This window comes from Alosa sapidissima, chromosome 13, assembly GCF_018492685.1.
Source record: "Alosa sapidissima isolate fAloSap1 chromosome 13, fAloSap1.pri, whole genome shotgun sequence".
Classification (NCBI taxonomy): Eukaryota; Metazoa; Chordata; class Actinopteri; order Clupeiformes; family Clupeidae; genus Alosa; species Alosa sapidissima.
Genome location: NC_055969.1, coordinates 28,020,555 through 28,044,269, shown reverse-complemented (window position 1 = coordinate 28,044,269; position 23,715 = coordinate 28,020,555). Strand labels below are relative to the sequence as shown.

Sequence of the window (23,715 nt, the reverse complement as noted above, 5' to 3'; positions counted from 1 at the left end):
TCTACCTAATATTTAGGTCCCAAAACTAAGGCCTTTTTTTGTGAAATTCCAATGCTTTCATATTTTTTTTCACCTTTGAAGGTAACAGAAATACCTTATCTTGGAGGCCATTTCTGGGCATTCATATCTTAAAAACTATTATTCGTAGCCTGCCCAAATATTGAAGGACGGAAGACAGACATATAATCTCAGTATAATTGGACCATTAAAAGTGTAAAAAGTTGGACCATTGTACTGCATGCCAATTAGTTTTACATGAGGCCCTTGATATGGAACAAATTGCCAAATCTTTGATGGCTGATGACTTCAAGGGCTGAAAATAATATGATGACATGGGATTTGAAGATAAATATTTTACAGGCCTTGGTTTTGGGAACCATTCTTGATATGACAAGGTTTGAACAAAATCTGAGACGGTGCAGCAACAACCGTATCTGATTTGACATGGAATTACCCCGCTTGCAGTTGCAGCTTGCAACTCAGGAAATCAATAATTTGTTGCAGTGACTTGATGCTATCAACTTTGCCCCCTGTGTATTCTTAAATGCATATATACTGTAGTTTCGTGCATTGCATAATGAACATGGTTAAGTGACCCTTTCAAGAGAGTTCTATTATCAGCATCATAGTTGGCCCCACAAAGCTTCCGTTTTAACATTCCATATGTTATCTTAATGCAGAGGAAGTAGATTGGGAACCAAATAGAACGTTCAAGCATTGTTTTTGTTTTTATTGTTGAAAGGGTTTATAAAAGAGTTTTTACCAACACAATATGTAAGGTCTGCTCAGAGAGAGCAGCAGGTTCACCCTGAGAAAATCTTTCCACACTGCAACATTGTCTGCAACCATTTCACGATCTTGCAACATATCACATGATTAGTTCCAAGCCTGTGGTAAATTTGCCAGATCCAAGGTGATTTCATGGCCCTTGAAGTCGTGTAACTTTCATTCTTTTTTTCCGACGCCTCTGCACTCCTCCTGACATAAATAAAGTCCTTTCACAGGACCTTTATGGCATCCCCATAACATCTTTTGTTTACTCTTGTCCAGGTATTGATTTATTGACTCTGTTGGCCTGTAAATACCAACAAGTCTTTGTTACTGACCAAATCGCATTTCTGCAGACAATTCATCAATATGAAGTTCTATTACAGCACCTGTGATGTGTTGATATGGCCACACGGTGCACTTACCTGGCCATCCTTTTGCTTCTGAACAAGTGCTGTGTGCTTTGATTGAAAAGCCCGTTGGTATTTGTCTGATGTCCAAGTCTGTCTGGGCCTACTGCAGGGTTAAGGAACCAAGAGAGCGAGAAGAGAGGGGGAGAAGGGGAAGGCTGTTTAAAAGAGTGAGCACAAACACAAAGGAGCCATATCAATGTGGCGTTGGTCTGTGTGAAATGCTGCTCCTTGTGCTCGTCTGAGGGAAGGGTCTCAGCCAGGAGACTGCAGCTCTCTGGCAGGCTCCACTAGTGCAGTCAGCCAGTGCTGCAGACGCTTTTGTTTTCATACGGAACGCCATGGAGGTGGAAGGAACCCGGGAAGGAACGCTCTGCGCCAGAGATGCAGTGGAAACAATATTTAAAGCATACTGTCTGACATTTGAATAAGCGAGAAGCCAAAGAAATGTCCTGCTGGCATCTTGTGAATGATTGGAGTCCATCCTCAGTTTGGCAGTGGTAGACAGATGAGGTAGGATGCCACAGACGGACACTCTTTTCCTCGTGTCTCAGCAGTTCTGGCGGTGGTGCCAAATTTAAGATGGTGGTAAATCTGGAAGTGGTGCCAAATGTGAGATGGTGGTAAATCTAGCGGGCCTGGATGCTGAAAGGCAGATAAATGTTGCGAGTTCACACACCGGCAGCTGTGTGCCATGCAGTGTGCTGAGACTGTATGCAAAGCATATTACACCATGCCAGTCCACAGGGAACGCATAGAGAAATGAGATGTAGTGGCTTGCTTTGCTTTGAACAAAGTCTAACTGCCATGAAACACGTGCGTTGCATAGCAACAGAGAAACTAGCAGGAAATATATAAATTTATTAGCAGTTTGTCCCCAACTTTTGTTCTCTGAAGTACACTTTCCCACTTTAGTCATTAAAATGGCTCCATCTGTTACTGTGATTTGACAGAGAGTGATTCAGAACGTTCCATCACAAACAAATCTGCCATTGAGGCGAAATGATGGAGTGCTCTACATCTGTAACAGCCATTTATCATCTCTCTAGAAGCCTGGGCCGGCACGCCAGGACTCTCCAGTGGAATATCTTTTTTACAGCCATGGCCAGTAAAAGTTTGATAAGAAACTTAAGGGCCTTGTGTAGTTTTCGTTATTGTTCATGCTTCAATGCTTTGTGAGAGACACACCAAATACCCAAATAGCAAAGAACAGCAGCTGTGTTTGAAATGCAAATCCTGAGCCCAAGAATAGCTGCGGCGCCTCGGCTGTGCCCCGTGCAACTCCGCCACCTCAGCTCTGCTACTGTGGCAGTGGGTGGAGGAGACACTCAGGCGAAAGTGGGGTGTCAGCTGGGATGCTGAAAAGGGAAGTACAAATATGGGGGTTTTAGGGGAGTATGCACCTGCAGAGATGTCAATCAACACCCCCCCCCCCCCACACACACACACACACACACACGCATACACACAGACACCCAGAGCCACATAGACTGTGGTAGTGTGAGTAAATGCTGTTTAATGGGCAGGTTCTGCTCACTGGGTGCCCGGGTGGTGTCGTTTTACACCTTTATTAGTTGTGCTTTAATTAGCGTGCTGCAGCGGGAGCGGCCATTATCTCCTGGACCAAAAGCTCTAATGATGTGCAGAGCTGCCGCAGCGCGTTAAACGTGACGCTCACGCGACTGGCCATTTACGACACCCGGCTTTTATTCAGGACGTTAATGCCCTGCATGTCACAGGGGGATGGGGGGAAGAGAGGGAAGGAAAGAGAGAGAGAGAATGATGGACAGATGTGATGGCTGTAGGGGTTGTCTGAGTCAGGTTATTACAGGTTTGCCTTGTAGGAGGTAGAGTTTTCACTTCAGATGATACTTCTGCAGTTTGGGTAAATCATGCTAATGAATCAATGGATTGTTAATTGTGAGGATAAATATACACCATTAACAAATCCCCTGGTGAATGAATCACAATAACTAAAAGCTATTAGCTCACTCGAAGATGTAAAGGACTATGGGGAGAACAGGAACAAGGGCTTGGCTGCAGCTCTCCAAAATGAAATGAAGGTAAATAGCTTTTAGAATGTGTAATTGGATGTTTTTTGTAAATCATCTCTCATAAGAGCAGCCTGGAGGGGCTCTTTCATTTGCCTTCTTACCGAGAGAAGGAGAGAGAGAAAGAGGGAATGAGAGAGAGTGAGAGATAGAGAGAGTGAGAAAGGCTGAAACCACACTGCGCAGTGGGCGTGGGAGTGGGCTGGTGCGGTGCGGTGTTCCCAGAGCAGTGGGCTGTGGTGCTGCAGGCTGCCCTGGCTCCAAGGCTCCAGGCTTCCAGCCCCGGTATGGATGGGACGGAGGCTGAGAGTGGAGCATCAGTCATTACCGCCCGCCAACCGCCTAGCCTCGATTGTATTATGCACTTTGCTGTAATTTACTTTAAAGTGCAAAGCAATTTATTTTACATTTGCACACCAACGTGCCCCGCTGGGGAGGTTAGACTGCCAGAGGAACAACACAGCTCATCCATTCAGATGATGCAGATTTTCAAGGCTCGTCAATCACTCTTCAATTAAATTGGCTGTAAGTGATACTCTATGGAAAAGCTCATCTACCTGACTCTATACTCTATACCGTGTCCCTGTAAATAGATGCTTTGAAAAGTAAGATACTCTTCTGTATTAACCAGTCAGGAGACCTGAAGAAGCAGACCCCCATGTCTCTGCCAATTAATGTGTGTTGGTAATCCACATTGAAAAGAGAGTTGTGTACACCTACGTACATGTTGTGTACACCTAAGGCTGTACAAGAAATGTACAAGAACAGTCCTTTCAGAAAGGCGTACTTATATCTAAATCTGTGTTTTTAACAAAACATCATCAATTATTCATGTTTCTTTTTTAATGCAGGGCATCCTTGATATTACAGTATATTAATAGTGCTATTTCTGAGCTTTTAATGATGTGTGTGATAGTACATTTGGATGCTGCAATATTAAGAGTATTGTCTGAATGTTTCTTCAAACCTAGTGTGGTACAGCATCTAACAGAAAGAGTAGTCAGCATGTTCAGTGTTCCCTCATAGCATACACACACGCACATGCACTCAAGCATAAACACAAACACAAACACACACCTGCACATATTCTGTGTAGTCACCCAAATCCCTAGAGATGACACAGTGTTTGCCAGGGGCAGGTGGGAGAGACTGGGGGCATGGTGGCAGTGATGGAGGTGCATGAAGCTTTCAAGAGGAGCACAAGGACGGGCACACGGGTAGCCAGTGAAGTCTTAGTCCGCCACAAATCTCCCTGACCATTTGACCTCCCCCTGCCAGCGCGCAGAGCCTCGGTGAAACCTGACACTGGTCAGCTTCAGAGGCTAGCTGTTAATACAGGACTGATCCGTAGGGATGTGTCAACCATGCACGCTGGCTGTACAGTAAAGCCACAGAGACACTGGACGTTGTGGCCAGTTTCCTGTCCCCAAGAGAGGACATTTTGACATTAAGGCCTCTGCTGTGGCTCAGTGTGTGTGTGAGCCCAAGCAGGAGTCTAATCTGTATTTCAGAACATGCTGACCTTTCTGTAAGGAGAAACTCCATGTGTTGAATTGGAAACCACTGGAAAAGTACATGAGGGAAAGAGGTCTGTATCTGATCTAGTAGTCTGATCTGGGCAGGACAAAGAAAACATTTCTCCAGAGTCATGGATAGTTTAGTAGATGTCATTAAATTGAAGATTACATTGCAAAAATACGAAAAATGGTGGCCATTCAAACCCAGGAGATATTATGATGTCTGGTACCATGATTTGAATTTTAAGGTCAGTGAATTAATCTGGAATAATTTCTCACACACATTTTGTTCAGCATCTTCAGAGCATGATTATGCAGAATATGTGCTTGTTTCGTTTATTTAGGATGAGCAGTGGCCAATGCACATATAATTGCTATAGTGTAGTGCTGTGTAAGATTGAATGTCACCTACATGGAGGCCTTTTCTCTTCCTCCAAAGGCACAGGCTCCATCTGAGACTCCTCTGTTTCAGTTTACAGGTGACAACAACTGCCGAGGCATCACTTTTGCCTCTCGATTCTTTTCCATAGAGAATGAAGTGTTTGCGTAATAGCTTGGTTGGGATCATATGAATTAAAAGAATTTCAGTGTTTCAGGCCATTTCTTGTGGGTGTTGTTTCTGAATAAATTGAAGTCTCTGCAGCAAGTAAAATTGCTTTGCATGATACACTCAGACAATTTGCTGTTATTATTTTAGTCCTCTCTGATTTATGGAAGGAAAAATATACGGTCTAGCTTTTCCTCACCTGTTATTGTGAAGCTGGCACCCAGTGGTGCCATGATAACACTGATTAGATATCAGGCCATTTTTACCATCTCACTGAATATACCTTCTGTCCTCACCTATGTGATTCTGATATCTGTGAAACAGACACTAGATGAGATTAGCATCCCATAGTGTACAGTAGTTATTGAATCCTCTTGTACCATCCCTGGCTTTAATACCACCGGCATCTCACAGATACTGTGCCCAGTGCTTCTGAGACCTCAAGCTAATCTGAAGTAACCTTCATGGAACTACCCTGCAGACACTGTATGCCTGGCTGCATGGCTCTAACAATATGTCAGACTCTCTCCTTACACACACACACACACACACACACACACACACACACACACACACACACACACACACACACACACACACACTCGTTAGCCAATGGAGGGTCTCATATTATCCATATAAACAGAGGGTTGCATTATGAAGTGTTTAGGTCATTATTTAGCTATTAATCAAACGACACACTTAGTTGTGTCTTACACAAATAAAACACTAGTGAATCACAACGGAATGAAGGCAAACTCCTCCAGACAGACATGCACAAAAACAGGCTCACCAACCCATCCGCACACACACATACACAGACCGATTAAAGGGACACCAGGCAAGCCTGATGCTTTTTCTCTACGAAACTCCCCCTCGCTCGGTCTGAAGCTCTTTTCCTTTTCTTTGCATCTTCCGTCAAGGGTTTTCGCTGCTTCTTCGCCGGCTCTGCCATTATACACACGCTTGCAACAATCGCTAGCGTTTTGTTAGCCTCCCTCTGTGCTGTGGATGCAGGATGGAAACTGAAACTGCTTCGGTCGCCGGGTACGATACACTGAACTTGCAAGCGGGATATTCTTCCTACAGGCAGTAGGAGCGGGCGAGAGAGTCTTCATTCGCCCTGTAATGAGTCATTTAACCATATACCGATTTACGAAGATGAGTAATTAACACGAAAACGTTGCCTGGTGTCCCTTTTAAGTGTTTAGAAAACAGAGTAGCCCCAGTGGACGGGTCAGCAGGTCATCACTCTCTCATGCTCCTCTCTACCACTCGTCTGTCCACTCCTCCTCACAGCTCAGCCTCTTCCTCCATGCGCTCATGTCCAGCCCATCCCTCTCCTCTCTCTCCTATGCATGCCCTTCATGTGAATGGGCCTCTGCAGCACGCTGTTTCTGTGCAGAGCAATGCAGTGGTGATGCTCTCAAAAGCACAGCCATTAACACCTCTAAAGGCATTCTGGGAGTGTGTGGTCACTCACAGTCTACGCTGGTCAAGGAAGAAACTATCATTCATTTCTCCTCATGTTAGTGAGCTTTATTTACAGTATATTCAAATGTGAAGTCTTCTGCAGCAGTGTCTAACTTTGGCCAAAAATGCATACAGTATATGTTGCTGAGCCCATGAATTGCATTGCTGTTTGTAATCAGAGATACTGTGAGTCTTGACTTTCCCAAGGTCATGAAATGATTTTCATTTTCCTCTTCTGAGTGTGTTGTGCATTTATATCGTGCTATTTACAGTCATCACCAGTACAAAGAACTATGTTGTGCAGCTTAGCAGATGTGGTCATGAAAGTTGGATTTCCGTTTCGATCTGATGAGAAGAAATATTTCCAGAGTTCCCTTGCTGAACAATGAGAACATTTTGATGGAGTTTCCCAGATGGATGCACCGAAACGATGCCTGATTTTCCATGGTAACCACCGCTTTTCTGTCCACATTCCGAGCAGACGGAGGACAAAGACTTTTCGAAATGACCAGAACCTCCAAAGACCTCCGAAGACCAAAAAGGGGAGAAGGGAAAGAGCATGAGAGGAAGAAAGACGGAAAATATGCAACAAACAAATTCCACCCAGCCAGGCGGCTAAAACTAGCCTCGGAGCGGAGCGGAACCGAAGCGGAGTGGAACCGGAGCGGAGTGGAACCGAAGCGGAGTGGAACCGAAGCGGAGCTGGACTGTGGCACCATCTGGACTCCTTTGGCCTCTCCTCCCTTTGGTCTGAATGGAGAGAGAACGAGGGAAAGAGCGGAGAGGCAGAAAGTGAGAGAAAGAGTGCGGAGGAGAGCACACAGTCTCCCATTGTCTTGGCCCTCCGCAGACAGAGGCTGGACCGCCGCCAGGTATCCCTTTCATTGCCAGGGAGCTGGAGAAGGAGCTGGGCTGTCGTCTATACGGGCTCAAAGCAACCAGGACACACTGCCACACACACACAAACACGCACACACACACTCACACACACACACAGGCACACACACACACAGACACACACACAGGCACACACACACACACACACACACACACACACACACACAGGCACACACACAGGCACACACACACACACACACACACACACACACACACACTCACTCACTCACACAAACACGCGCACACACACACACACACACACACACACACACACACACACACACACACTCACACACACACACACACACACACACACACACACACACACACACACACACACTCACACTCACACTCACACTCACACTCACACTCACACTCACACACACACAGACACAGACACAGGCACACACACAGGCAGTCTTCTCCACCTTATCTCCCAAAGAAGGACATTTGTTGAGGTTTTTTTTGTGGAAATAGAGATAGATTCATGTCATTGAACCACAGAGCTTAAGCGCAGCTGTGTGCTTCCCTCCACCATGAATAGCCCTTTGCTTCTGCTTTTTATGCTTTGTATGTAATGAGAAGCCCTTTGGTTGACCTCACAATGACCTCTATATGATGGATTCCAACAGTCCAGGCCCTAATCATCAGGGTCATGTTGTCCCATTTGCAATGATCAGTGTGGGTCAACTCAGTGCTCTGTTTGGGTGTGACACACGAGACACCTGCGGTGAGCAGCCAACTCACTCTGCAGGTGTTGCCTTCCTTTGAGGCTTTTAAGACTGCAGTCTCAGCTTGGCATGCCACTCTGATAAGCATTCATACAGCATGCAGGTAGATAAGGGGCCAGTCCTGTGGTCAGCGGGCGTACTGCTGAGGCAGATGGGAATGCGTCACTGGCAGTGTTTAGACTGCAGATGCGCCGTTTAGATGGGCGCCGTGCTGGGTCTGTGGCTGTTGGCTCCTGCATTGAGATTCACGCCTGTATGAAACCATCATAATTATCTCGGCTCAGTGGCACGGACGAAGGTAGACGGTGACGCGCTGTGCTCTGTTGTTGTGGTGAGTCAGCATGAGAGCAGCACGTGGGAGGACTACAAATGGACAAAGCCTGACAGCCGAACTCATGGAAGGAAGGTTGTTTTTCTGACACTTCCTGTCACTTCCTTTAAGGCCTAATTCATGAGCCATGCAGAAGCTGCTTTTGGAATAGGGAGAAACATGACACCAGCCCTAACAACTCCCCATTCCTCCCAGGCAGCGCGGGATGGAAACGAGATGCAAAGAAGCATTTCCTTACATTCCCCCCCCCCTCCCCCGTCGTGGGGTGATGTCATGCACACTGGCTGTTTTACATACTAGTGATGGCCAGGCACACTTTGCATAGGTCATCACTTCTGCTCCATATGTGCACAGTGTCGACTCAGCACCACACTCCTGTCCTGTGGAGAAGAAGGGAGTCTGCAGAGCACATCGTGATCCCTGAGACTGTGGAATTGCCTTTCGCTATTTAAACATCCTCCAGTGCTGCACATTGGTCTGGTTTTTGATGTCTGTTGGTGTTTCATCTATGCGTTTGTCTGCTTATTGTTTCTATACTCATCAGATCATATCGGACTATTAAGTGTTTTACTTTTGTGGTTTCTAAGGTGTTTATTTGGTTTTGCTGGCTGACGGGGGTTCAGATAATGAGGGCTGCTGCCTTGTAGTGCATGAGTGAAATGCAGATCAAACAGGCAACTCTTAAGTTGTGTGGCAGTTAATCATCTCGCTCCTCTGTTGGGTCAGTGCGCGGTGGAGGAAATGCCCTGCTGCTTCAGTGGAGGGGGGGTGGACTGGACTGGCCCTCTCCCTCATGTCTAATAAAGCTGAAATATCTCACTGGGCCCCAGGGTCTCGCTGTGCCCAGCATGGGGCCTCTCCGCTGCCCCAGGCCCAAGTTTGGCCAAAGTTTTAGTGCTTCGCTTTGAACTGTCTGACCTGAGCTGCTGAAGGATTCTAATGGTGAGGTAACGAGCTCCTGGAGATAATGAAACATCAGAGAAGATTCCGTGGCCACTTGAGAACCACTTTGAGCCAGAGATGCACAACCTCAATCTTTTTACCGCAACACACATTTTCTACATTTACCGCAAGCCTTGTTCTTTTGTGTTATATGATCCCAAGCTTCTGACAGCAATGGCTTTTTTGACCTTTTCACTGGCTTTGTACATGGATCAAAATGAGATATGTGTGTTTCATGACTGGACCCATGATTGGTTGAGCATGAGGTAGCATCTGGTGTGGCATCATGCTAGGCATGATGAAGAGACTCATTCTCATTCCAAATGGTAGTTGTACTGCCCCCATGTGGTTTTGCACATATATGCACCCTGACAATAACATTTTGCTCCCTATTTTTTGCTTATAGATTTAGATTAATTAATGAATCCTGGTATAAGTTTTAAACAAGTTTGTTTTTCATTAGGTTTTGAAGTAATACATTTAAACTTTAGCATTTTTTTACAGTTGTCAATAAACAGTAGTCACAAAAGTCACTTTGTTGCATGTGTATGTTATTACATGATTTGGTATTTTAAAAATGTATGTTGTACATTACAGTAACTCTTTCCACTCTGATCCTTTATACTGCAGAAACTAAATTTGTAACATTTCCGGTATGCTTATTTTGCCACCAAGATTTTCCCCCTTATTTCTGTCCCCTAGAGAGATGCTGAGAGAGAGAGAGAGAGAGAGAGAGAGAGAGTTTCATTATCATTCATCAGCCTTCACTGATTCAGTGCATTGTATAGCCAGGTTGGTCATTACTGAACCGAGGGGAAGAAGGAGTCTGCCAGAGTTATCAATGAACTGACAGCAGACAAGTCTGCCGAGAGCCGGCTTGGGAATCTCACAGTAGTTGTCTGCTGTTTTAAAGGCATACATTCATAGTAACTGTGTTACTGGCCAGCTGTATATCTGATGGGGGTGTTTCATTCCTAGAAGTGATGATTCTTTGTAAAGAGCAGGAAAAACAGTCATCCATCTGAAACATGAGCTCTGAATGGAAATCATGTCCATGCCAAACCCCTGGAGTCATCTGTTGCCTGCAGTTCCTTTTAATTCTTAAGTCTGTTGAACTTTGAAGAGCGGGACTTTACTTGGCACAGAATGTGAAGTGAAATACTACCTGCACCATTGCTAGTGGTTTAATCAGTATGACCTGGCTGCTGTGTCTTGTGCCTTTAAGCGTGGGATTTGACATGGAGGCTGATTACCCTGTTGTGTTTTGTACTCCAGCATATATAGTTCCAGAAGTTTAAGAGTACATGTTGTGTCTACCTCTGTGTCTACCCACCGGAGGGTCTTCCATCAGCTGGCAGCATCTGTGGCATTTGGATAACAAGCTGTTTAGTGCTTTGGCATTGTCCTGCTGTTAGTTGGAGTCTGGCATCCATGCACCACCGCACTGTGTGTGTGTGTGTCTGTTTGTGTGTGTGTGTGTGTGTGTCTGAGTGTCTGTGTGTTTGTGCGTGTGCACGTGCGTGTGTGTGTGTGTGTGTGTGTGTGTGTGTGTGTGGAGTAAGTTGTGATTCAAACTAGGCAGGGCAGATGGATGGGTGTGCGATGGCTAAATCCACCAGAGGAAGCTTGCTGTGGGTGTTCCATACTGAACCCAGATGATGTAAGCAGCTGAAATGTCTGCAGCATTTCCACCTTTGTTTTGTGTCATGATTGGTGGGGAGAGCAGGTCAACTCCCAGAGTTAGTCATCTCTCATCCCCCATATGCAAACAAGACTTGGTGTTTGGCAAGGGGGGAACAAATCCACAAATGTTTCTTTTCTCGTGAAAGAGGAAATGAATGACTTGTATATGAAGAAGGGAATGCTTTAGAAGTTGTTTGTCTTTGGGAATATATTAGAAGTGAGACTGATTTTCTGTTTTGGAAGGTCACAGATTTGGCAGGATGCTCAAAGGGGTCTTATTAAGAAGGAATTTCCTCTCTCTTTGAAAGAACATTGACATTAATGCACTTAAAGCCACACTGAATGTTGTGTTATGTTTGTGGAAGCCAAGTCAATGTGATGTCTTGTTAAGTTACAGTATGTGTTTATGTAATGTACGTCTGTTTGTCGTATGTAGTATTCATGTGCATGTCGTAGTGTTGCATTTTCTGTAATGTCAATGATGTTTGCAAATAAATTAAAAAAAATTTTTTAAAAAAGCCACACTGAATGCTTTTGTAGTTAAAGCCAACATTTGCAAGATTAGTGAAAGGATCATTTTTGTGATCAATTGTGTGATTTAAAAAAAAGGATGTAAAGAGTGTTTCAGGTAGCTGGGTGGGTGAGTCTTAGCAATATCTGCTGCTCTTTTTCAAGAGACAGTGTGGCCTTTTGGCCAGAATAGTTGATAGAAGGCCTGATGATTCAGTTTTTTCCATGCTTATCATTAGTTAGTGTGTATGATAAGTATATGGTCCCTCACGGTTTGACTGAATCATGCAGTTTGAGCTCTGGGCTAGTCGGCCTCTCTCCTGCCCCCATGTGGCGTAGACATGTACAGCACTTCTAAAGCACTGGTGTGGCGTGATAAATACATTGCATTCAGTCTTGCCTTTTTGTCCCCCCTTTTTGAATGACTGCAACCTAATTATTCTACACAGAGCCTCGGTATTGATCTGCTCCCAATTAAGACAGATTTAACTGCTTTTTGTGTTCCACAGTGCAGTTTGGGTCAATGACAGGATTGCAGGAGCACTGAGGCATGTCTGATCATTTGACCAAATCAGGTTTAATTCCCCTCCCAGGCAAGTCAGGTTGTTATTGCGCTCCAAAAGCAGTTGCGGATGAGCTGAAAACAGTCTGAGCAGTGCGGGGAGATGGAGCTCTCTCTCTCTCTGCACACCTACCTGTCTCTGACGTCACAGCCCGAGCACACCTCACAGCCACTAATGACCTGCAAATATGAGCCAGTCAGATGTTAAGACACCCTCTTTACATCAAGGGAAAAAGAGAAAAGCTTAAAAGTATCTCTCTCTTTCCCTCCCTCCCTCTCTCTCTCTCTCTCTCTCCCTCCCCCCCTCTCTCTCTCTCTCTCCCTCCCCCTCTCTCTCTCTCTCTCTCTCCCTCTCTCTCTCTCTCTGTCCTGTGGCATCAGGCTTCACATGGGAGAAGCTTCCTATTAGCATGCTGTATAATTTCCACCGGCACTTTCCATGGCCGGGCCCGCATTGCAGTGGCAGACGCTGGCATAACGTGTGAATAACATAATGGTGTTTATGGTGCGCCTAAGAGACCTGCCGTTATTTCATCTCACAAAAGGCACCTCACGTTCTCCCTGCCATGAATCATTCTTTGATGTGCCACACAAATCCGCCGGCCTGCCTATTGAGCAGCACTTTGCTGGGGCAGTGCGATCCATCCAGGCATAATAAATAAGGGTGGGAGGAGAGATAAAAATGAGTTCTGGGACTTTTCTAGTTCATTCTTTTACTGCCATTATTTATATCATGTATGGTGCCTGATAAAGGCTCCTGCCTCTTCCCTATTCTGTTATTTCTCACCACACAGACTGCCCCCTCTGATTGATGGGCCTGTTTAGTGGCTTATTTATTAAGACTGGTCCATATTTTATCATTGAACAAGTCAACACCGTATTTATCTAATAGGGCAAGAGATTGCTTGTTCATTTAATTAGCATTGACTGGTAGTAATTGACTTGTTGTCTATTCTGTGTACATGTGCAATAAACACACTGATAGAAATAGTAAAGAACTGATGAGTTTGAGTTTGAGTTTATTCACAATACCACTTCAAACATTACAATAAACCAGTATGGGTACAAAGACAGACGGGTAGAGTGAATGGGTCCCCCAAAGAAGCTAGAAAAGCTTATAGGTGGGGGCCCATGGTTCATGAAAGGGTAGTGGTACAAACAATGATATTCACAGTAACCATCTGAGACCAGATGGTGACAACATAACATACATACTTAACATTACATACACAAAACATCACATACAACATTACATACACATACAATCATACACATACATCCCAGTAGTCCATGAGGAAAACAGTTTTATATTAGATATAGGTTAGTAAGAGATTGTTTTTTAGTTGTCTTTTGAAGTTGGAGATAGAGGGCAACACCTTGAGGCCATCATCAATCCTGTTCCAAATCTGTGGCCCCCTACAGGCAACACTCATACTGGCGCGCACGTGTCGACGACATTTACCTGTAATGAGTGGTTTAGTTCTTGTTTGGTATGTGTGGAAGATGGGAATAAGACTACACAACCTAGGGTTGAGCCTGTTGACAATTTGAAACATAAGACAGGCATTATGATAAACATTCAGCTCAGCCAGTTTTAGTAACTCAAAGCGGTGAAATAGAGGGTGGGTGGAGGAATTTATCTCTGACCAGGAGAGCGCCCGTATGACTTTTTTTTGCAAGGATACAAGTTTTTTAAGATGGCTGGTGAAGGTGTTGCACCATATCACATTACAATAGTTAAGGTGAGGTTCAAATAGAGTTTTGTACAATGTGAGAAGGGCAGACAGAGGAAGGAAATGTCTGATCTTGTAGAACAAGCCAACATACTTGGACAGTTTGTTTACTAGATGGTCTATATGACATTTGAAGTTGAGAGAATCGTCAATGTAGACCCCCAGGAATTTAGTGGCATACACTCTTTTTATTTCCTGGCCATTGATTTTAAACAGGCAGTGATCAATGTTTTTACATTTTTTGTTCGATTTGAATAAAATGAAATTTGTTTTGCTGACATTTAATGACAGTTTGTTACATTTAAACCAGGAGTCCACTTTGGTTAACTCAGAGTTTACTATGTCTTGTAAAATAAGTGGGTTCCTGTGTGATGTAAACAAATTTGTGTCGTCAGCAAAAATAATTTTATGAAATATTTGGGAGGAATATTGATTGTGAAAAATAATTTTATGAAATATTTGGGAGTAATATTGATTGTGATATAAGAGTGATATTTCACCCTTTACCACCTATACAGCCATACACAATACCTTACCATTACATTTATCTACAGTTTTTATGTACAGTGTTATCATCAGTCGGAACATACTGTAGATAGGAAAATATTTATCGTTGTAAACCTGAATGTTAGTCGTCATATAGAAAGAACTTAAATACCCTAAGCATTTCATAAGATTATGTGCCTTTGTGGAAGTGTTCAATATACTGTATGTGTAGCTAAATTGTATTTATATCACTCGTAAAACTCCTTCTGGTATAATAACCATAACCTACAGGATCTTAGCTTTCATGTGTTGCATAGAGAATTTGAAAGGATGGATTGTTTAATGATATGCATGCCATCTGCACTTCTGTGATGTTCATTGACTTCATAGAGAAATTATTACTTCCAGACAAAAATTCATCATAGAAAATAGAAAAACTCCTTCATTTTCATATGAATGGAATCTTTCTGTCTGTAGTGATGTGTATTGAGAGAGGTGTCAGTCAACCACTGCATGTTTCTATTTCAACTCAGATGTGACATTTTAGAAAGGTTGATAAAAATTAGCCTTTTGACTTTAACCTTTTGAGAGAGAGAGTTTGTGTGTGTGTGTGTGTGTGTGTGTTTATTGGGGGAGCCCTGTGTGTTTGGCCTTTTGCAGCCTATGCCTTTTCTCTCTCTGTGTTTGTGTGTGTGTGTGTATGTGTGTGTGTGTGTGTGTGTGTGTGTGTGTGTGTGTTTAAATCTGTTGTCATTGATATTCCTGGGTATAAACTCATGCAGTCTTCCATGAAAGTATGCGTGTGTGTGTGTGGGCTAGTGTGAGCAGTCAGTAAGGTGGTATTAGGCCCTTTCTGGGACACATGGACATGTTTGTGACAGTTTGACATTTCTCATATTCCACCATTTTAGATGCTGCCTCCTCAGCTTCCCTCATGAGTTCCCAACGCCTCTGCTGCGCTCTGCCAGAGACGGTATATTAAGGATCTTTGGCTCCGCCATATAGATACAGGCTGGCCAGTAGCCGTGACGGCTGATATTAAAGCAGCTTTAATAGGCCCAATATCTCTGGTGCTCATTTGACATCCTGTCCTGTTTTTGGGTAATTGATTCTGAGGCTGTGGTGATAAGATGATTAAACACAACAGTGTCATATTGGATTCGTCTTCCATACCTACTTACTATGTCATACATGTACATGTTTTCCTGTCAAGAATGTGGCGTTTCATCACTATGTAGCTTTATCTCCCTCTTTCTCTCTCTCTCTCTCTCTCTCTGTCTCTCTCTCCCTCTGCACTGATTACACATGACTTTGCAGTGGGGAATATAGTCTTCAGTAGTGACACAAGCCCCTGAATGAATGCATTCCCAACGCCATCCATCAACCTACCTCGAGAACCTGCCTTGATGAAATGTCATGAGAGATTAAAATAATTGCTTTTCCGGCGCTCTCCTGGCAGAATGAATAGTAATTTTAGGGTCGCCGTCGCCTGTGCTGGGGGGATATTGCTTTCATATTTATCTCTGGAGAGACTGTGTCATCCACCTAACACTTGATGCTCCCCATCCCTCCCCCCCCCCCCTCCGGCCTCCTCGCTGGGCCATTAGAGTCGGAGTCACTGAGGCGGACATGGTAGATTGTCTGCCTCCGGGGCAAAGGCTGGTGGGGCTGGAGAATAGAGATGTTAATCTGAGACATGCCCAGCTCATCTGTATAGTGGAAGTAGTGTATGCAAAGAGTGAAAGAAAGCCAGCAATTATGTCTCTCCTGAGTGGAACCTGGCTCGCCTGTGGAGCTCTCCCATGGCTGAATGCTCTCCACGCATGTGTGTGTTTGGATGAGTATGAGTACCAGGAGTCAGAAAAGTCGAGACAGGACCAGTCGTCAAAATTCCGGTGTCCACCACTCTAGTTCATCCAAAACAAACCAGAAAAGGGACTCAAAGTGCTAAATACCGGAATTTTCCTTTAACTGTTGGTTAAGGTGTGTGTGTGTGTGTGTGTGTGTGTGTGTGTGTGTGTGTGTGTGTGTGTGTGTGTGTGTGTGTGTGTGTGTGTGTGTGTGTGTGTGTGTGTGTGTAGTTGCAGCTGGTGGAGAGTTGATAGGTGAGATGGAGTATGAGGAGGTGAGGAGGACAGATGTCAGTGTGCACTCTGACTAAAGGACTTAACCACAACAGAGAGAGGCCACTCTCAGGCCAGGGTTTTCAATAGAGTCCGACTCAACAGTAGGATCACACACACAAGGATCACACACACACACACACACACACACACACACACACACACACACAAACACACACACGAGTGAGCCGTGAGCAATGCCCTGGATTTCCCCTCACTATAGACTGTGATATACGGCACAGAGTAAGTTCATGGCCTCTCCCGACCTCGCTGGCTGCCAGAACACCAGCTCTCTCATCCAACCTCTCATGCTTTCCATATGTGGAGCCAGCCCTGCTTAATCAGCTGAGAAGAGCTGAATATGAACCGCATTACTGTACGGCCTCTTATCAGCCTGGCCAGGCTTAGAGCTACACACACACACACACACACACACACACACACACACACACACACACACACACACACACACACACACACAGACACAGACACACACACGAGTTCACAAGAGTCCGTCCTGCAAAAAGTTTGCCTTCCGCAAAGCAGTTAGGGCAATTCCCCCATACAACAGAAAATAAACACAAGTTGTGTGGGTTCTAAAGCTATAATTAGCTATATAATAAAACTACTATGAATATTCATAAGAGCATTTCCTTTAGTTAATGTTCCCACGTTGGTAATTGCAGACATGCAGAGTAGCCAGCTTCCCCCGGAGGTCAGTGGCTGGTACTTGCAAATTAATTACTAAGCAAGACAAAATTATTTTCCTAAAAGGTCGTGTCTAACATCAATAATTGAACACCCCCCTCCCTCCCTCCCTCTCTGCCTAACACAGCCGGCTGCACAGTAAGCAAAATGAAAAATGTCTCCTTGTGAAATTGAGCCCACAGTCAGTGAACAGAAATACCATTAGGAGAGAGCTGGGGTAATTTCCCCACAACTTCCAAGGTGCACAGAGCCAGTCTGTAGCACTGCAGATGCCTGCCTTGGAGTGGGAAGAAATGGGTGCTAGATTATATACAGAGCTGTATCATGGTGTGCCTTTTGTTACGGTGCATTATGCTCTTTAATTATTGATTGCGTAACCACCAGATTGTTTGCCCTCGGTAGGATACAGCATCGGCATGTGCTGTTTGTGTCCAACAAAAGGAAAAGAGAGAGTGAAATGTCATCTGGCCTTCAATGACTAAGAAAATCAATGACTTCCTTTAGTGGAAAACCTCTTTCCTGCCCTCAATTAATTTTCTCAGTCTCTCTGGATTGTAGCCATAGAGGGATCAGTCTTTTTTTTGTTGTTTCTTTTTTTCTTTGTTCTTGTGAGGTTCTTTTGAACCGGGACTTTGGCTGGCTTGAAGGAGCAGTTTGATTAAAGTTTTTTTAAAATAGAGAGTGGCTTCTGGAGCAACACACACACACACACCATGCTAAAACATTCAGTGGTGGCATAGCTTTTCATCTCCCTGGGCTGTGCAGGACCGCCTGCCTCCTCGTCTCACATGGAGGTGTGAGGAGAGAACAGGAGAGGAGAGGACAGGAGAGGAGAGGACAGGAGAGGAGAGGACAGGAGAAGAAAGGCGCTGTGGGAACAGAATCACATTAGAGCTCTGACAAAGAGCGTCACCTTCGTAAGGGTATAGAGCCTCCTGGGCACAGCAAGGCAAAAAAAGGTCTCACGTCTGAATGTGTCAGCTGCCTTTTAAAGCTGACTCTACTTTTGTTGGCAAGGGCCCTGTAATTCTAAGGCAACAGCAATCCAGGCTGGAGCTGCTAATGTTTTTTGTGTGTGATTGCTACCCATTACCGAAGATATTACTCACAAATACCACCGGCATTAACGCCACAGTGGAACAGATTGCTTTCTTCCTTCTAGGGACGAGGTATAGCGAGGCTTGGCATTTATGCCACCTTTAGGATGGGGTATGCTATTGATGCCAAAGAGCTTGGTGCCTGGGCCACTGTCTGCTGCCTCCTCCCTCGTCCCTGATGAGCCCCATTTGTCAGACGGCATGATGGATTTCATCTGAAATAGAAAGGGAAAGGCTGCAATGACAAGAACAACTGCTCCTTGCGAGCCACTCAGCACACACTGCTCATGGTGTACATGCACTGGAACACTGGACTGAGATTGTGTTTCTGTCTGGCCTCTACAATTTACCGTTAGACCGATCAAGCTGTAGATTTACGTTTCCAAAAACAAAGTGCTGCTAGCCTGGCGAGCCAGACCCACATTAAAATGTAGGGTCTGGGCACTCACCGTTCGCAGTGCTCAGTCCGAGGGGCGGGATAATCAGTTGTCTTTCAAATTCCCTCTGCTCGCAATAGGACGCAATAGGATATTTGTTTTCAAGTAGCAGGGAATTCAAGCCAAACCGTTGCAACTCTGCCATCAATCAAGCCCACCAAACGAGTCTATACACGATTTCATTGGCCTGATTAAGTTTAGATTTCTGGAGCTCACAAGCCAACGGAGAGTTGCTAGACTAGCCCTGGCAGCAAATGTAATTTGCTGCCGCTAGGGGCGTGTCTAGATTTCTAGGCTAAAGTGCTGCACTATTTGCCTGAATCACCAGTTTCACTAAAAAGGACACATAGGTCAACCAACTCGGTGTTTAGACCTTCATGGTCTTCAGCAGGGAGAAAGGGAATCTCCATAACTCTACATGGGGGATTGGATCCTGCATATAGTGCTAATTCCGTAATGTCTGTCACTGTAATCTGCATTAGAAGATCTCATAGTAGCATTGAACATCTAACACCTTTTATGTCTCTGCGTGCCTCTGCTGCCCTGTGTGAGAGCACAATGTAGGATCCCTGAGTTTGACCGCCTCAATGACCGCCTTGTTGCCGTCTCCTGAATGGCGGTGTTCTGAGCAGCATTTCCACTGCTGAGTGTAATCTGGACTCCGCACTCTGCTGTAGGTTGGGCTCTGGCGTTTGCTGGGGTCCAGTTCCAGTGTGTGCACATTTGGCAGACCCTGCCTCTGCACTTAGGAAACACCGTCTGTCCAACACAGTGCAGCAACAGACCCCTCTGATTACATAAGAACAGAGAGATTTAAAACAGACCTAGTAAGACAGAGTATCTTGAAATGGGTTGAGGGAAATGATCTATTGTGTGTGCGTGCGTGCGTGCAAGCCTGCGTGTGTGTGTGTGTGTGTGTGTGTGTGTGTGTGATTATGTTAATGCTCTGACTGTGCATAGGTGTGTGTGTGTGTGCCCGGCAGAGGCGGACTGAGTGTTTATGAATGTGAGGTCCTGTGTGGTGGAGAATAGTGTGGATGTGGAGGAGTAGCAGGCGAGTGGAGGGCCAGACGGGACAGGAAAGGCAGACACTTACATAAGCAGAGCAGTGATGGTCCAGAGGAGCCAACTCCTCACTAGCCTCCCCCACACTGAGTCCAAAGCACGTCTCCCAAGACCCCAGGAAGCATGCAAGCACACATGCACATACACACACACACACACGCACTCGCACGCACACACACACACACACACACACACACACACACACACACACACACACACACACACACACACACACACACATACACTCGCACGCACACACACACACACACACACACACATGCACACGCACTCGCACACACACACACACACACACACAGACACACACGGTCTGGACACGGATCAAATTAGCGCCCTGCTTCCCTGAAGCATATTTAGACTCAGTGTGGCATATAAGAAGGCAAAGGTGAAGCCCAGCCCAACTTGTCTTCTCAGTCTTGTCAGGGTAGTGTTGTAAACAGGACTACAAGTTCTCACTTCAACTTCTTTCTCTCCTTCCCCCCCCCCCAAAAAATGGCCAACCATAGCATAGCAGCTCCACGGTGAATTCATAAGGTTCGTCATAACTTCCATTTAGCCTGGAGATTTGTAATACTTCTTAATGGCTGCTAATGATGTTTGGCTTGCCTGTTCGCTCAAATGGGATTAAGAAGTTGAGTGGGCAAGCTATTAAACACCCATATGCTGGATGGAATAGCTTTACTGCGGGCAGAAAAACAGGGTGGCTCTTAGTGCGCTGCTGGTAGCTGCTCTGTATTTATAGAGCGCGGCAGGGGTGAGTAATTTGGCAGAGTGCCTGCTCTTCGATCGCCAGATTTACAGGTCCCCTCCGAGACCCGCGCGGGGCTGAAGACGGTGGATTTACGGCCTCCTCCCCAGCACTTCCTCCAGACAGCACAGGACCCTCGCTGGCCCCCTATCTGATCTGCGACTCTCACGCTTCCCACCGCAGCCTGCTCTTTCTCCATTTTTTCCCCCTCTCTCTCTCTCTCCCTCTCTATCTCTCTATCTCTCATTCCCTCAGTCACCCCCCACCCCTCCTTCCCTCCCCCCCCCCTCTCTCTCTCTCTCTCTCTCGCTGTTGGACCTCTCGCTCCGTCTCTCCTGCTGGGTCAGACACACAGACAGCGGACGGCAGCCCCAGCCCTGACCTTGTCGTGTAGCGGCGCTGTCACTCTGACAGGCTCTACCTGCCACTTCTGCCACGTTGTGCGAAAGGGGGGGGCATTCCCGTGGAGGGGAGAGGAGAGGCGCGGGAGGAAGAACTGGTGGAGTGGAGGAGGAGGAGGAGGAGGAGGAGGAAGAGGAAGAAGGAGAAGAAGAAACAGGGATTGGGGGGAATCAGAAGAAAGAGAGGACTAAGAGAGAAGCGGAAAACTTTAGACAGGGACAGATGAGTTGCTCGGTGTGGGGCAGTCCACGCTGCACCTCTCCTTCTCTCGCGTGTCTTGGAAGACTGGACTCACAAGCTCTCAATGGACCTGAACTCCAACCTAGGTGGGTGGCATGTGTGCTCATTGCACTCGTCTTCAGCCATGCTGTCAGGCGGGAACAGGTGTGAGCATGTGCGAAGGTGTGTGTGTGTGTTGTGTAGATGGAAGGGGGAGTAGACAGTGAATGCTCAGAGGCTTCCTTATTGGTAGACTTTTGGGAAAGGAGAAGAACTGTCTCCATGATAAGATTCCCAACATTGACTTCCATTTGAAAGTTTGTATTTGCCATTGTAATTTCATGATGTATTTGATTTAGTGCCTTATGAATCCATCAGAGTCTTTTTGTAGTGTTGATCCAGGTCTTCTCATCTTCTCACTCAGATTGAGTTGATATACTTTGGTGTGTTGTGCTAGATTGCTTCAAATGAATGAGAAATGGTTCTTGAGATATGAGGTTTACTCTCTTTCCCTGAATGGTATTTTAGAAATCTCTACAATTTACTAAAAAACTGGGCATGAAACTTCATAGTCCTCCATATTCAGTAGCCGGATCATAAACACTCTGGCTTTGATTTTATGTGTCTTCACATATATCAGCAGGACTAGAATCCATAAAGAATGGCTCTTATGGCTTTAACAGTGGATTACACATCTGGCTATGTTTGCGCACACAGCCCACGCTCTTGAAGCTGTCCAGCACTAAGGCGACAGATGGTAGAGACAGAACACCGAGTTCTTCTCTTTTTTTCTCCATGAAGTTATTCTACATGCTTTTATTAAAGGGCCAAAAACACAAACATGCCCATTCTTCCCACGGCTTGCTCTGGCCCTTTGTCAGCCAAACGAGAGCACAAGGACTTGGCACTGGACAGAGAGAGAGCACCACCACAGGGGTTTCCAGCCAAGAATTGATCAGATTAGCAGATGACATGAATATAATCTCTCTGAATGCTGTCCCTAACCTCTAAAGGCTGCTGGAGTCCAACTGCTGCTGGCTTGAATCCATGTGAGACAGGAAGTGAGCTGTACTGTAGTGTTTACTTCTTCTGCCAAACCGGACCAGCTGATTGGATCAGTCAGGATGGTGCAGTGATTTTCTTGTCATCATGAGGTCTGTGAAAATCAGATACCAGTTAATCAATGTGTCATTGCTACATTGTGTGCAAAGGCAGATCTGGCCTACAGCGTTACTGAACTGAAGTTTATTTTAGTTGGTTCAAACTATTTTACCCATAGAAAAATCAGTGGATTCATATGCAACTTTTTTTCCACACATACCTTTCACTTACACATTTTCTGCAGTATACTTGCAGTTTGTTGCCAAAACCAAACTTTCATTATAATTTCTGTTCAGTCTGATTGACTGTTTCTGGGATTCATACAATGCACATAAATGTTGAAAAACTATGCCATCATGGCAAATTTAGAAACCGTTTTAGATTTCATGGGAAACCCACATATTGCACTAGTGCAATACATTTTCGATTTGCTCCACACTCCACACAAGACCTGTTGAATCAGCCTGAGCATGTGCAGATGCACGGCTGCTCTATCATCAATGGCAGCCGATTGTTTTCCTCACTGATAAACATCAGTGTTTCCCATACATTGACTTATTTGTGGCGGCCCACCACAATATCAACATTGACTGCCACACAATGATTTTCCAGGTTGTACTAAAATGTGCTTAAATCTGGTTAGCATCATAACCACACTGTGCTAATTGTTAAAAACTGTTGCATTCAAGTTAATTCTGCAAACCAACCACCACAAATGGAATTCAATTATGTGGGAAACGCTGAACATGTAAACATCTCCCATTTCCCACCAATAGTGAAGAAGCTCACTTTGTAGCTCACTTTGTTTCCTCTGGCTGTTTAAGCTCCCAGTTTGGGAAGAAGGAGAAAACAAATTTGCTCAAACTGAGAGTGTTCAAACTGTTGCATATGCAAGTCATTAAGTACTGTGTGTGTACTTTAACAAAGTAACATTTAATGCCATGTGGTAAATACAAATACTGTAATAAGGAGACCATTTTTTCAATATGTTGACAATGACATACATTTTGTTCTAAAACAAGATTAGGGTATTTGGGATCTTTTTATGCTCTGTGTGTACAGACATAAATACCTTATGAGGAGCATTCATATAATTTATTCCAAAACATCGCTATCAAAGAATGTTTAAATATCCGTTTTCAGATGGTATGTAAATGTT

At 45.0% G+C, this 23,715-nt stretch overlaps 1 protein-coding gene across 7 annotated transcripts in view; it reads left to right on the top strand.

The window, feature by feature from the left end:
- arhgap24 (Rho GTPase activating protein 24) overlaps positions 1–23,715 on the top strand; it is a 92,476-nt gene that overhangs the window by 38,042 nt on the left and 30,719 nt on the right. The window contains exon 1 of one of the 7 annotated variants that reach the window (XM_042059603.1): positions 21,403–21,562. The exons of the other annotated variants lie outside the window; for them this stretch is intronic. Coding sequence (XP_041915537.1) covers positions 21,541–21,562 — 22 coding nt within the window. The 5' untranslated portion in view covers positions 21,403–21,540. Of the gene's footprint in view, positions 1–21,402; positions 21,563–23,715 lie in introns of those variants that run through there. 7 annotated transcript variants of the gene reach the window in all.